Source organism: Bos grunniens, chromosome 2, assembly GCF_055505025.1.
Source record: "Bos grunniens cultivar Pamir isolate PY7600 chromosome 2, Bosgru_T2T1.0, whole genome shotgun sequence".
NCBI lineage: Eukaryota > Metazoa > Chordata > Mammalia > Artiodactyla > Bovidae > Bos > Bos grunniens.
Window position 1 is genome coordinate 90,179,832 of NC_141166.1, and position 13,029 is coordinate 90,192,860.

Genomic DNA, 13,029 nt, shown 5'->3' on the forward strand with positions numbered 1-13,029 from the left:
AAGCCCGTGAGCCATAGTAAATGCTGAGTAAATATGAGGAGAATCTTTTAAAGTTTGATCTCTACATTTCTAGCATGGTTAGAATGATGTATACCCTATAGTATTGTATTGTGGACTAGAAATAATATTTGTAAAGTACTAGACCATTCAGGTATAACCTAAATCAAATCCCTTATGATTATACAGTGGAAGTGAGAAATAGATTTAAGGGCCTAGATCTGATAGACAGAGTGCCTGATGAAATATGGAATGAGCTTCGTGACATTGTACAGGAGACAGGGATCAAGACCATCCCCATGGAAAAGAAATGCAAAAAAGCAAAATGGCTGTCTGGGGAGGCCTTACAAATAGCTGTGAAAAGAAGAGAAGCCAAAAGCAAAGGAGAAAAGGAAAGATATAAGCATCTGAATGCTGAGTTCCAAAGAGTAGCAAGAAGAGATAAGAAAGCCTTCCTCAGCGATCAATGCAAAGAAATAGAGGAAAACAACAGAATGGGAAAGACTAGAGATCTCTTCAAGAAAATTAGAGATACCAAGGGAACATTTCGTGCAAAGATGGGCTCGATAAAGGACAGAAATGGCATGGACCTAACAGAAGCAGAAGATATCAAGAAGAGGTGAAAAGAATACACTGAACAACTGTACAAAAACGATCTTCACGTCCCAGATAATCACGATGGTGTGATCACTGACCTAGAGCCAGACATCCTAGAATGTGAAGTCAAGTGGGCCTTAGAAAGCATCACTACGAACAAAGCTAGTGGAGGTGATGGAATTCCAGCTGAGCTATTTCAAATCCTGAAAGATGATGCTGTGAAAGTGCTGCACTCAGTATGCCAGCAAATTTGGAAAACTCAGCAGTGGCCACAGGACTGGAAAAGGTCAGTTTTCATTCCAATCCCAAAGAAAGGCAATGCCAAAGAATGCTCAAACTACTGCACAATTGCACTCATCTCACATGCTAGTAAAGTAATGCTCAAAATTCTCCAAGCCAGGCTTCAGCAATATGTGAACCATGAACTTCCTGATGTTCAAGCTGGTTTTAGAAAAGGCAGAGAAACCAGAGATCAAATTGCCAACATCCGCTGGATCATCAAAAAAGCAGTTCCACAAAAACATCTATTTCTGCTTTATTGACTATGCCAAAACCTTTGACTGTGTGGATCATAATAAACTGTGGAAAATTCTTCAAGAGATGGGAATACCAGACCACCTGACCTGCCTCTTGAGAAATTTGTATGCAGGTCAGGAAGCAACAGTTAGAACTGGACATGGAACAACAGACTGGTTCCAAATAGGAAAAGGAGTACATCAAGGCTGTATATTGTCACCCTGCTTATTTAACTTCTATGCAGAGTACATCATGAGAAACGCTGGTCTGGAAGAAACACAAGCTGGAATCAAGATTGCTGGGAGAAATATCAATAACCTCAGATATGCAGATGACACCACCCTTATGGCAGAAAGTGAAGAGGAACTCAAAAGCCTCTTGATGAAAGTGAAAGGGGAGAGTGAAAAAGTTGGCTTAAAGCTCAACATTCAGAAAACAAAGATCATGGCATCCGATCCCATCACTTCATGTGAGATAGATGGGGAAACAGTGGAAACAGTGTCAGACTTTATTTTTTTAGGCTCCAAAATCACTGCAGGTGGTGACTGCAGCCATGAAATTCAAAGACGCTTATTCCTTGGAAGGAAAGTTATGTTCAACCTAGATAACATATTGAAAAGCAGAGACATTACTTTGCCAACAAAGGTCCATCTAGTCAAGGCTATGGTTTTTCCTGTGGTCATGTATGGATGTGAGAGTTGGTATGTGAAGAAGGCTGAGCACTGAAGAATTGATGCTTTTGAACTGTGGTGTTGGAGAAGACTCTTGAGAGTTCCTTGGACTGCAAGGAGATCCAACCAGTCCATTCTGAAGGAGATCAGCCCTGGGATTTCTTTGGAAGGAATGATGCTAAAGCTGAAACTCCAGTACTTTGGACACCTGATGCGAAGAGTTAACTCATTGGAAAAGACTCTGATGCTGGGAGGGATTGGGGGCAGGAGGAGAAGGGGATGACAGAGGATGAGAAGTCTGGATGGCATCACTGACTCGATGGACATGAGTCTGAGTAAACTCTGGGAGTTGGTGATGGATAGGGAGGCTGGCGTGCTGCAATTCATGGGGTCGCTAAGAGTTGGACATGACTGAGCGACTGAACTGAACTGAACTGAGGCACATACATAACATGAAATCAGATGCTTATTATTTATGCTATTGTAATTGACTCAGATAGTAAACTGAGAATGCTAAATATGCATCACTAATTTTTTTAACTCCAAATATATTTTTGATTGGCAGCTAGTAGTTTCTTTAGATTTATTGTTCTCACCAGTATAGACTGATGCCTACTAGTTAATTGTGTGGAAAGCTTATCTGGCTGCTTGTTTTTGCAAGGCAGTTTATTTTAGTAACATTCATGAAAAGAGAGTGCTTTGGTAGTTTTTCTGTTTTCTAGGATTGCATTGTGTTATTTTCTCCAAGGGCTTCCCTAATGGCTCAGATGGTAAAGAATTTGCTTGCAATGCAGGAGACCCTGGTTCAATCCCTGGCTCAGGAAGATTTCCTGGAGAAGGGAATAACCATCCATTCCAGTATTCTTGCCTGGAGAAGTCCATGGACTGAGGAGCTTGACGGGCTACAGTTCATGGGGTCACAGCCATGCTTTTTTTAACTGGAGTTGGTGAGGAAAAAAAAAAAAAAAAGCCTAGGTTCCGGTCTCTTATGTTTGATTGCCAGGACTTAAAGCTTCTGTGGGATTCTTTGTCTGCTTCAGTGGCAGACTCAGAAGTCACTAGGCCTCATAACAGACCCATGCCTGGCCTTCTCTGAGGCTGTGACTGTACACAGAGTAGGAAGGAAAGTTAAAAGGGGTTGATTTAAGTGATCAAGAACCAGACAAACCTACCCACTGCTTCTGCTTCAGAGGTATGATGTGTCAGTGCTGGTGTTGGATGGACCTCTGTTTATTTGTTTCTTTTTGGCTGTGTTGGGTCTTTGTTGCTGTGTGTAGGTTTTCTCTAGTTCTGACAAAGGGGGGCTACTCTTTGTTGTAACTTGGGTTTTTTTTTTTTTGCAGTGGCTTCTCTTATAGCACAGCATGGGCTCTAGGAACATGGGCTCAGTTGTTGTGGCTCTTGGGCTCAGTTGCTCCACTGCATGTGGGATCTTCCCAGACTAGAGATCAAACCCATGTCCCCTGCACTGGAAGGCAGATTCTTAACCACTGGGATACCAAGGAAGTCCCAAATGGGACCATGTTTGGAAAGTCCATTTCAGAATGGGATCTTTGAAGGATGACCTTTGAATAGCACACGAGGGGCAACCATCTGTGCTGTTTAGAAATTGATGGAAAATTTCCACTCAGGTGACCTATGTTACTTGATGCTTTTGAACTGTGGTGTTGGAGAAGACTCTTGAGAGTCCCTTAGGCTGCAAGGAGATCCAACCAGTCCATCCTAAAAGCAATCAGTCCTGAATATTCATTGGAAGGACTGCTGCTGAAGCTAAAACTCCAATACTTAGGCTACCTGATGCAAAGAACTGACTCATTTGAAAAGACTCTGATGCAGGGAAAGATTGAAGGCAGGAGGAGAAGGAAATGACAGAGGATGAGATGGTTGGAAGGCATCACCAACTTCAATGGACATGAGTTTGAGTAGACTCTGGGAGTTGGTGATGGACAGGGAGGCCTGGCATGCTGCAGTCTGTAGGGTTCCAAAGAGTTGGACATGACTGAGAGACTGAACTGAACTGACCTGACCTATGTTAATTGAATAGAGCCATGGACTGATTAAAAAGAGCTCACTATACAGAAAGAAATGCAAAAAGGCAAAATGGTTGTCTGAGGAGACCTTATAAATAGCTGAGAAAAGAACAGAAGCTAAGGGCAAAGGAGAAAAGGAAAGATATACCCATTTGAATGCACAGTTCCAAAGAATAGCAAGGAGATATAAGAAAGCCTTCCTCAGCAATCATTGAAAAGAAGTAGAAGAAAACAATAGAATGGTAAAGACTAGAGATCTCTTCAAGAAAATTAGAGATACCAAGGGAACATTTCATGCAAAGATGGGTACAATAAAGGACAGAAATGGCATGGACCTAAAAGAAGCAGAAGACATTAAGAAGAGGTGGCAAGAATACACAGAGGAACTATACAAAAAAGATCTTCATGACCCAGATAACCACGATGGTGTGATCACTCACTTAGAGCCAGATATCCTGGAATGTGAAGTCAAGTGGGCCTCAGGAAACATCACTACGAACAAAGCTACAGGAGGTGATGCAATTCCAGTTGAGCTATTTCAAATCTTAAAAGATGATGCTGTGAAAGTGTTGCACTCAATATGCCAGCATATCTGGAAAACTCAGCAGTGGCCACAGGACTAGAAAAGGTCAGTTTTCATTCCAGTCCCAAAGAAGGGGCAATGTCAAAGAGTGTTTATATAACTGCACAGTTGCACTCATCTCACACGCTAGCAAAGTAATGCTTTAAATTTTCCAAGCTAGGTTTCAATAGTATGTGAACTGAGAACTGTGGACTTCCTGATGTTCAAGCTGGATTTAGAAAAGGCAGAGGAACCAGAGATCAAATTGCCAACATCTGCTGGATCATCAAAAAAGCAAGAGAGTTCCAGAAAAACATCTACTTTTGTTTCATTGACTACTCCAAAGCCTTTGACTGTGTGGATCACAACAAACTGTGGAAAATTCTTCAAGAGATGGGAATACCAGGCCACCTGACCTGCCTCCTTTGAAATCTGTGTGCAGGTCAAGAAGCAACAGTTAAAACTGGACATGGAACAATGGACTGATTCCAAATCGTGAAAGGAGTATGTCAAAGCTGCATATTGCCATCCTGCTTATTTAACTTATATGCAGAGTACATCCTGCAAAATGCCAGGCTGGATGAAGCACAAGCTGGAATCAAGATAGCCGGGAGAAATATCAGTAACCTCAGATACGCAGATGACACCACCCTTCTGTCAGAAAGTGAAGAAGAACTAAAGAGCCTCTTGATGAAAGTGAAAGAGGAGAGTGAAAAAGTTGGCTTAAAACTCAACATTCAGAAAACTAAGATTGTGGCATGTGGTCCCATCACTTCATGGCAAATAGATGGGGAAACAATGAAAACAGTGAGAGACTTTAGTTTTTTAGGTTCCAAAATCACTGCAGAGAGTGACTGCAGCCATGAAATTAAAAGACGCTTGCTCCTTGGAAGAAAAGTTATGACCAACCTAGACAGCATATTAAAAAGCAGAGACATTACTTTGCCAACAAAGGTCTGTCTAGTCAAAGCTATGGTTTTCCCAATAGTTGTGAGTGGATGTGAGAGTTGGAGTATAAGGAAAGCTGAGCACAAAACTGATGCTTTTGAACTGTGTTGTTGGAGAAGACTCTTGAGAGTCCCTTGGACTGCAGGGAGATCCAACCTATCAATCCTAAAGGAAATCAGTCCTGAATATTCATTGGAAGGACTGATGCTAAAGCTGAAACTCCAATTCTTTGGCCACCTGATGAGAAGAACTGACTCATTGGGAAAGACCCTGATGCTTGGAAAGATTGAAGGTGGGAGGAGAAGGGGACGACAGAGGATGAGATAGTTGGATGGCATCACCACATGGTAGACATGAGTTTGAGTGGGCTCTGGGAGTTGGTGATGGACAGGGAAGTCTGGTGTTTTAAAGTCCATGGGGTCACAAAGAGTCAGACACGACTGAGTGACTGAACTGACTGATACAGAAAGAAGTGATGGAGTTTTCTGATGTGATTTTGGAATATGGAGAAGGGCAGAGGCAGTTGTTCATAAGGTACATTATATGTTGATTCGCCCACAGGTCTGGCCTGGGTTCTCTTTCAGAGTCTCCATAACTGGTCACAAGGAATATAAGTTTGTGCTGGATTCAAGTTCCTGTCCATGTTTCCCACTTGCCCAGAACTTGGTTTATTCTGCACACTTTAAAGCAGAGTTAACTTCACATTTCTCTGCACTATTTCAGAAGTTTTTGGTGTATTTTTGCTTGTTTTTACACTTGGATTTTTTTAAATGGTCATAGTTGTCTGCCCTTGAGCAGCACCTAGTAGACTGAATTTAGATAAAGCTATCTCTCCACAAATAAGCAGGTTTCTATAGAACATAGATAATAAAAAATAGATGAGGGAAGTGTGGGATTATTTTGATTTTGAATTATTAATATAATCGCCTCCCTTTGTAGATGGAGGCACAGATAGCTTTCTTGGGGTCAGTGAGTGAGCCCGATTCCATTAATATTAGATACTGCTCAGAACCTGCCCAAGGAGAAATACAGTGATGCTTGAGATGTGAGAAGACACGTTTTCTACACCAGACAAACACGAACTCTTTTCTCCAAGACCCCAAACAGCCCTCAGAGATAGCAAGGTGTGGGACTGGAACCTGGGTTGGCAAAGTTCAGCCTCCCATGACTAATCTCCTTTGCTCTATGGTTCCCTATAATCTTTGAAGTTTCTAAGCCTTTAAAAGAAATAAACTTAAAGGCTTTCAAACTTAAGGCACTGTCCTCAATAACATTCTTTTTCATCATTTATATGTTTTTTCTTTTTCATGTGAAAAATGATGAATTTCTTCCCAGTCCATAATTAAAGTACCACAAGCCTAATAAAAACCTTTAAAGCAGGTGTTCATTTTAAGAGACATGGAGCTACTTATTTGGTTGTTAGACCTCATACATAATAGCAGAATTTAACATTCTAAGTGACTTCAGCCTGTTCTTGGCCTCTTTTCTGTCCTTATAATAGAAACCTTTCCAGAGAAATCCTCTGGTTGCATATTCTGTAGCTTTTCTTAATCATGTGGACCAGAGTTCTATCTCTGCAGGTGCCTTGTTTACGCCCAGATAGTGAGCCAGTGAAAATTTTCCATAATTCTACTTTACAAGAGGGCTTCCCTAGTGGCTCAGAGGTAAAGAATCTGACTACAATGACAGAGACTGAGGTTCAGTCCCTGGGTTGGGAAGATCCCCTGGAGAAGGGAATAGCTACCCACTCCAGTATGCTTGCCTGGGAAATTTTAGGGAGTATGAAGACTGTTTAGAAAGGTCCCAGGAAATGCATTTCTATCAGGAATATATTCATGGTATTAAATTATACTGACAACATGTTGTTGCCTCATGGACAGAGAAGGTCAGTTTATTAGATTTCTAGAAATTTTGTGTTTGCATCCAGTTTCTAAAACCGATGGTAATTAATTTAGCAAGAATGAAAAATAAAAGTTTGGATACATTATACATCAGTATACGTTTTAAAACAAGACTCTCTTCTCACCGTGGTTTTGGTAACTTAAGGCCTGTATCCAGGCAAAATTTCCAAGAGATGGAAACAAAGACGAAATCTTTTCTGATGCCTTACAAATGAATTATGGGCAGTTGAACTATGGCTGACCAGGAAAGTTAATGGACAGATTATATTACAGGGAGTAACTGGGCACTTTGGCTTTTCTTTTTTTCTTTACAATCACCTTCTCTTGAGGGACCAAGGACTTATGCCCTGAAATACAGAGTACTAAGCTTATTAACTCTGTGATCAAGAGCCAAATTAGATTCATTCGCAGCTGGGGCCACAACAATTTGAAACCCTATTTGCTTTGTTATGCTTTGAAGTAACAAAGAAGAAAATAGCACATCTCTTAGGAACCTCTTTCTGTCCTTTTTTTTAAAAAAAAAAAGAAAACAAAACTTTTTTATCAGATGCAGTATCAGTTAGCAAGTTAGTGGAGATAATTGTTCATCTGTAGACCTTGCTTTTTAGCTAAATATTTCCAGGATGGGGAATTTAACCATTACATAGCATTGTGCTGTGATTATTGACTGAAAGCTGAGTCTGTTTTCAGAGATTTGTCACTGAAAAGAATTTGATTATTCACTAATCACTGCTACCTGCCAAGATATAAATACAAGTTCCTAAAAGTAAATGTTAGACTGTCATTGTTGAGAATGCACACAGATATGAAGTTGTGGATTCAAAAACCAAGCTCACCAAAAATGAGATCCTTTGGTTAATTGTCAAACACTTTCAGAGCTAAATGATTTTAAACAGAGCGTCTGTTGCTATCCTAGTGTTTTAGCTCATATTCCTGTTTAAAGTTTTATATGCTCTGAGTTAATTTCAGACTCTAGGCCTACTCATATAAGAAATGGCAGTGTTTAATATTGTCACTAGTCTTGCAAAAGATAATTTTAAGACTCTATTAATCCAAATTTGGGGACGCTACAACTTGCTAGTGCTAGGCTCTCAATAAGTTTATTTTTGGAATGGCTGGATCATCAGTCTTCGTTCCAAGTTCTTAATTTATCTCTTTGATGGGAAAGTTTCCAGAAATAACTAATCCAGCATTCCAGCTAAAAATCTTACTGGCTGCTGTGACAGACAGATAAAATTGGATACTCTAGTGAATTAATCATGCAAGCTGAAGTATTATGGTTAACTTGGCAGTCATAAACCTTGGTGAATATGATAATTTTTTGAGAAATGCTCTTCTTTGACAAATCATTTACATCTTTTTTTCCAAAACTCCTTCTTTAATAATTCTACTTCAAATCTTACAACGTTCTACCCGTTACACTTTTTTATATATTGAATCCCTTAAAGTAGGTAGCAAAACTATATTTAATGTATCCGATCAGGATAATTTCCTAAAATACTTTGTATGGTTTTTAATGATGGTATTTATAAAAATAATCTAGTTAAAATGTCTGTAAGAATATTGAATGCCTTTTGGAATATGAGAATCTATTTTAAATTCTTCAGGTGTGTACTTACCTAAACCAGAATCTTTTTACTTGAGTGTAACCCACCTATCTAGGCAGTAGGATGTAAAGATAGAAAAATTTTCTATATGTAGTTTTACAAAACAATTGACTTCTGCTTTATTATAATTACATGATAGGGAGAGCATGTTTAACCAGAGTGAAATTTTCTCTCTGGGAATGCAGTGGTTGGATGGCTATGGCTAGGCTGCCTTCCATTCCTCATTTTTTTAAGACAACCCATGCTCTCAGAATCATTCTGCTTATGAACTTGAGTCACCAGTCACTAGGAGGAACATAGAACTCTCAAATGGGCCTGTTAAATGTTCCAGTTATCTGTCTTTTTTAGACAGTTTATAACTTTTGATCATGTTAGCTTATTGGATATTGTCAGAGTCAGCTCTGTGAAATATTGCAAGCAAGATGGGCAGCTATTCTAGGCAAGGTGAAAATCAAAGTTATATCTGGCCCATAATTCTGGCCTTAAGCTGCTGCCTCCTCCTTCATTTATTTTTGATAACATACTTAATTGGTTCCATGTGGGCAAAGCAATTTACCCTGAGATGATTATTTCTGCCAGTGGGACATGCAGGCTCAGCCATCTGTGAGGAAGAACAGTTGGCTGCTGCAGATGAAGTGTTTGCATGTTTGCAGCTTTCAAAGAGGCCAGGTAGTTTTACAAATTAGAACAGACACACACACACACACACAAGTTCTGTCTATGAAAGGCAAAACTCTAAGCAACAAAGCAAGCAAATGATTAGAACTAAGCAGCAAATGAAAATACATCAGGGAATAGGACAGACAGCCTAGCCTGACATTCCTTGTGGATCCTCTTCCTTAAATGCCAAGGAGACCCTGGTGTGTGGTGCACTCTAAGAGCCTGATTCTCATGGGTGTATCCCACCTGAACACAAGTGCAAGGCAAAGAATACACGTACTGGAGGACAGCCCCTTCAGAAGGCAGGAAGAGGCAGCTCAGGGATGGGGAATGGATGGGATGGCTAGGAAGAGCTTCCTGGAATCATGAATCCCTGAGGCTGGAGCTAGGATCCCACAGTGCACCCACACCCCAACCGTGCCTTCAGCACACTGCCCCTGGCATTGGCTGTGGGCTCCCAGGCCTTGTTAGGAGGGTCACCTCTGCACAGGCAGCATGTATTTTAGCGACAAAGACTATTCTCCTAGCTGACACTTACTATCCCCCGGGATGCTTAGTTATGTCATGTCCAGCCCGATAAAAATTTTAGATTGAGCTAAAGAAATGATGATCAAACATCAATAAAGTTTTAATGATTGAGCCTAGGATTTATATTTGCCATGTTAATATGTCTACTTAAGTTGACATATAAAAGTCAATGATAGGAAACCTAGAGTGCCCTTTGTTAATTGATATTTTTACTGAGATTATTATGGCTGCATCAGCACTTATAAGAAATTATAAGTAGAGATTCCATGTGTACTTTGCCCAGTTCACCCCAATGGTGACATTTAAAAAGCTGTAGAATAATAGCACAGCCAGGTTAGTGATGCTAATACACTAATCCACTGGTTTTATTCAGACTTCCCCATTTTACTCGGGTTCGTTTGTGTATTTTTGCATGAGTGTTTTTGTGTATTTAGTTCTCCATAATTTTATCACATGTAGGTTTGTGGATCCACCACCAAGTCTAGACACTAGACAATTTCAGTAGCACAAAGATTCCTTCTGTTGGCCTCATTCACACCATGTCCCTCTGACCCTCTCTCTCCTACCACTCTCATCCCCAGCCTCCTTACCACCACTAATCTTTTCTCCACCTTCTAAACTTTTCTCATGTAAAAAATGTTACATAAATGGAATGTTACATAAATGGAATCATACAGTATATAACCTTTGGGGAATTGACTTCTTTCACTCAGGATAATTTCCTAGAAATTCACCCAGGTTGTTGACTATGTTAATATTCATTATTATTGCTGACTAGTGTTCCATGGTATGGATGTACTGCAGTTTGTTTAACCTTCACCCATCGAAGGACATCTGGGTTGTTTCCAGTTTGGCAATGTTACAAATACAGTTGCTGTGAACATTTGTGTACAGATTTTTGTGTGAATGTACATTTTCATTTCTCGGGGATAGATGCCCAGGAGTGCAGTTGCTGAGTCATATGATAGTTGCATGTTTAGTTTTTTAAGAAACTGTCAGGCTATTTTGATAATCCTTTAAAAATTTTTTTTTAAATTCCTATGTGCATTTCTATATAACACCTAAAACTACAGGCTCCACACTGTTACATTGCTGTTTTTTTATGTTTTGTCCAGCATTTTACAAATTCTCAAATATAGGGCTAGTTGCCAGTTAACACTTTCAGACTCTTTGAAAATAATCTGTGATCTAATAATCCTTTATTGTTATTTTTAATAAAAGAAAATAAGAAATACAAATAAAAGTAAAAAATAAAAAAACTTCTCACTTCACCATGTAGGCTTTTATGCTCAATCTAAAAACTTAATCTTCTCTCTTGATTTTTTTGTAGCCACACCATATCCTGGTGGATTTAAGTGCTTCACCTGCGAAAAGGCAGCAGACAATTATGAGTGCAACCGATGGGCTCCCGACATCTACTGCCCTCGAGGTAAACTCTCAGTAGGCACATTGGACTGCCCAGAGCTGTCCACGAGTGCAATGCCTTGTTGACCATGTGTGATGCATGTATGAGAGAGGCATGCTTGCAGTCTTAACTTCTCTTGTCTAAGGCTGTTAGTAGATCTTTTATGCCACATCAGTAACTTATCACCAGCCACTGTCAGAGCTATAAACTGATCTGTAGGCTTATCCCCTTTCTTATAAAGCATCGTTGGAGCTCCAAAAGAGATAAGTGATACTTCTTTTACCCCCAGGCCCAACAAACGCTGGACAAGAAGAGAAAAACCAGCCTGTAATCCACTCTTGGAAGCATTAGTCATTGCATAGGAACGTCCTTTAAGTAAAAATATGAATTGCTGTTCATATAAAGATCCCATTTATTACATATCTTGCCAGAGGCTTCTATCCTGAGACTGCATGAAAGCTAGAATTCTAAGTGTCATCATCACACAAATAAAAACCCTGAGCTTTTTAAACTATTAAGTTCTCTTTGAAGGATGAGATGGATGCCCTATGGAAGCATGAAATTTTGACTCAAAGGCCTGTTTCAAACTGAAGTAGATGTTTCATATTCAGGTCTCTTGTATCCTATTGAATCAAATAAGATGGTTATATTTTTACATGGAGTCACTGTTAACTGGCTCTTTTAGGTTTGAAGGAAAGTCAGTTCATTTGATGGGGAGATGATACAGACAGGGTATTTTATTGACAAATGTTTGAGCATATAGTAAGATGGACTTCCCTGCTGATCTAATTCACTTGTTTAAATGACTGAATATACCAACACCAAACCTGCTATTTTTTCAATGTAATGCAAGAGCTCTTATACTCACCCTGGTGGAAGGCACGCTGTTTCTCCTGGAGGACTGGGCATCAGGAGAGCATGGAGATTGCAGTGAAGGGCAGGTGTTATCTCCCCAAGCCAGTGCTATTTATGTGATGCAGGAGTCTCTACCCAGACTGCCCAGCAGAAATACCTGTGGGTCTTTTCAAAATCATCTGGACCTGTGTCCTTCCTGGACCAGTGGTTCTCAACTTCATCAAGACCATCATTCGCTGGAGCACTTATTAAAATACAGATTTTGGCCCCCACCTCCACCTCCCCCTCCTTCCTAGTTTCTGATTCCGTAGATCTGAGATGGGGCCTGAGAGTTTGCATTTTTAAAGCAATCCACAGTGTTACAAAAGCTGTTGTTCTGGAGGTCAGGCATTCAGAACCACAGCTCCAGACCAACTGAGCCAACAATTCTGAGGTTAGGGCCTTGCATCTGTGTGTTTAAATATCCCAGCTGATTCTAAGAACAGTCAGGCACAAGAACCACTGGGAGCTCCTCTCCCCACTCAGAGAGCAAAATGTAGTATTGTCATTTCTAGATTCTTGTTTACTTTGATGTTAGTTGAGTTTCAAAAGACCACAGGGAAGAAGAAAATATGGAAACACTGAAGATCAGCTTAATCACAAGCTAGGTGTCTAGTCAGCCAAGTAATCAAAGAGAAGTCCTGTCTGCACTGCCTTCTGCAGTCAGGCATTCATTCCAGAATCAGCAGTATTTTCTAATATTACTAGAGTGA

General features: G+C 40.1%; 1 protein-coding gene across 2 annotated transcripts in view; it reads left to right on the plus strand.

Annotated features, from left to right (window-relative positions):
- LYPD6 (LY6/PLAUR domain containing 6) overlaps nt 1–13,029 on the plus strand; it is a 132,378-nt gene that overhangs the window by 95,913 nt on the left and 23,436 nt on the right. For both annotated transcript variants that reach the window (XM_086368570.1, XM_086368575.1), the window contains one exon: nt 11,348–11,446. In XM_086368570.1, coding sequence (XP_086224696.1) covers nt 11,348–11,446 — 99 coding nt within the window. The remainder of the gene's footprint in view (nt 1–11,347; nt 11,447–13,029) is intronic.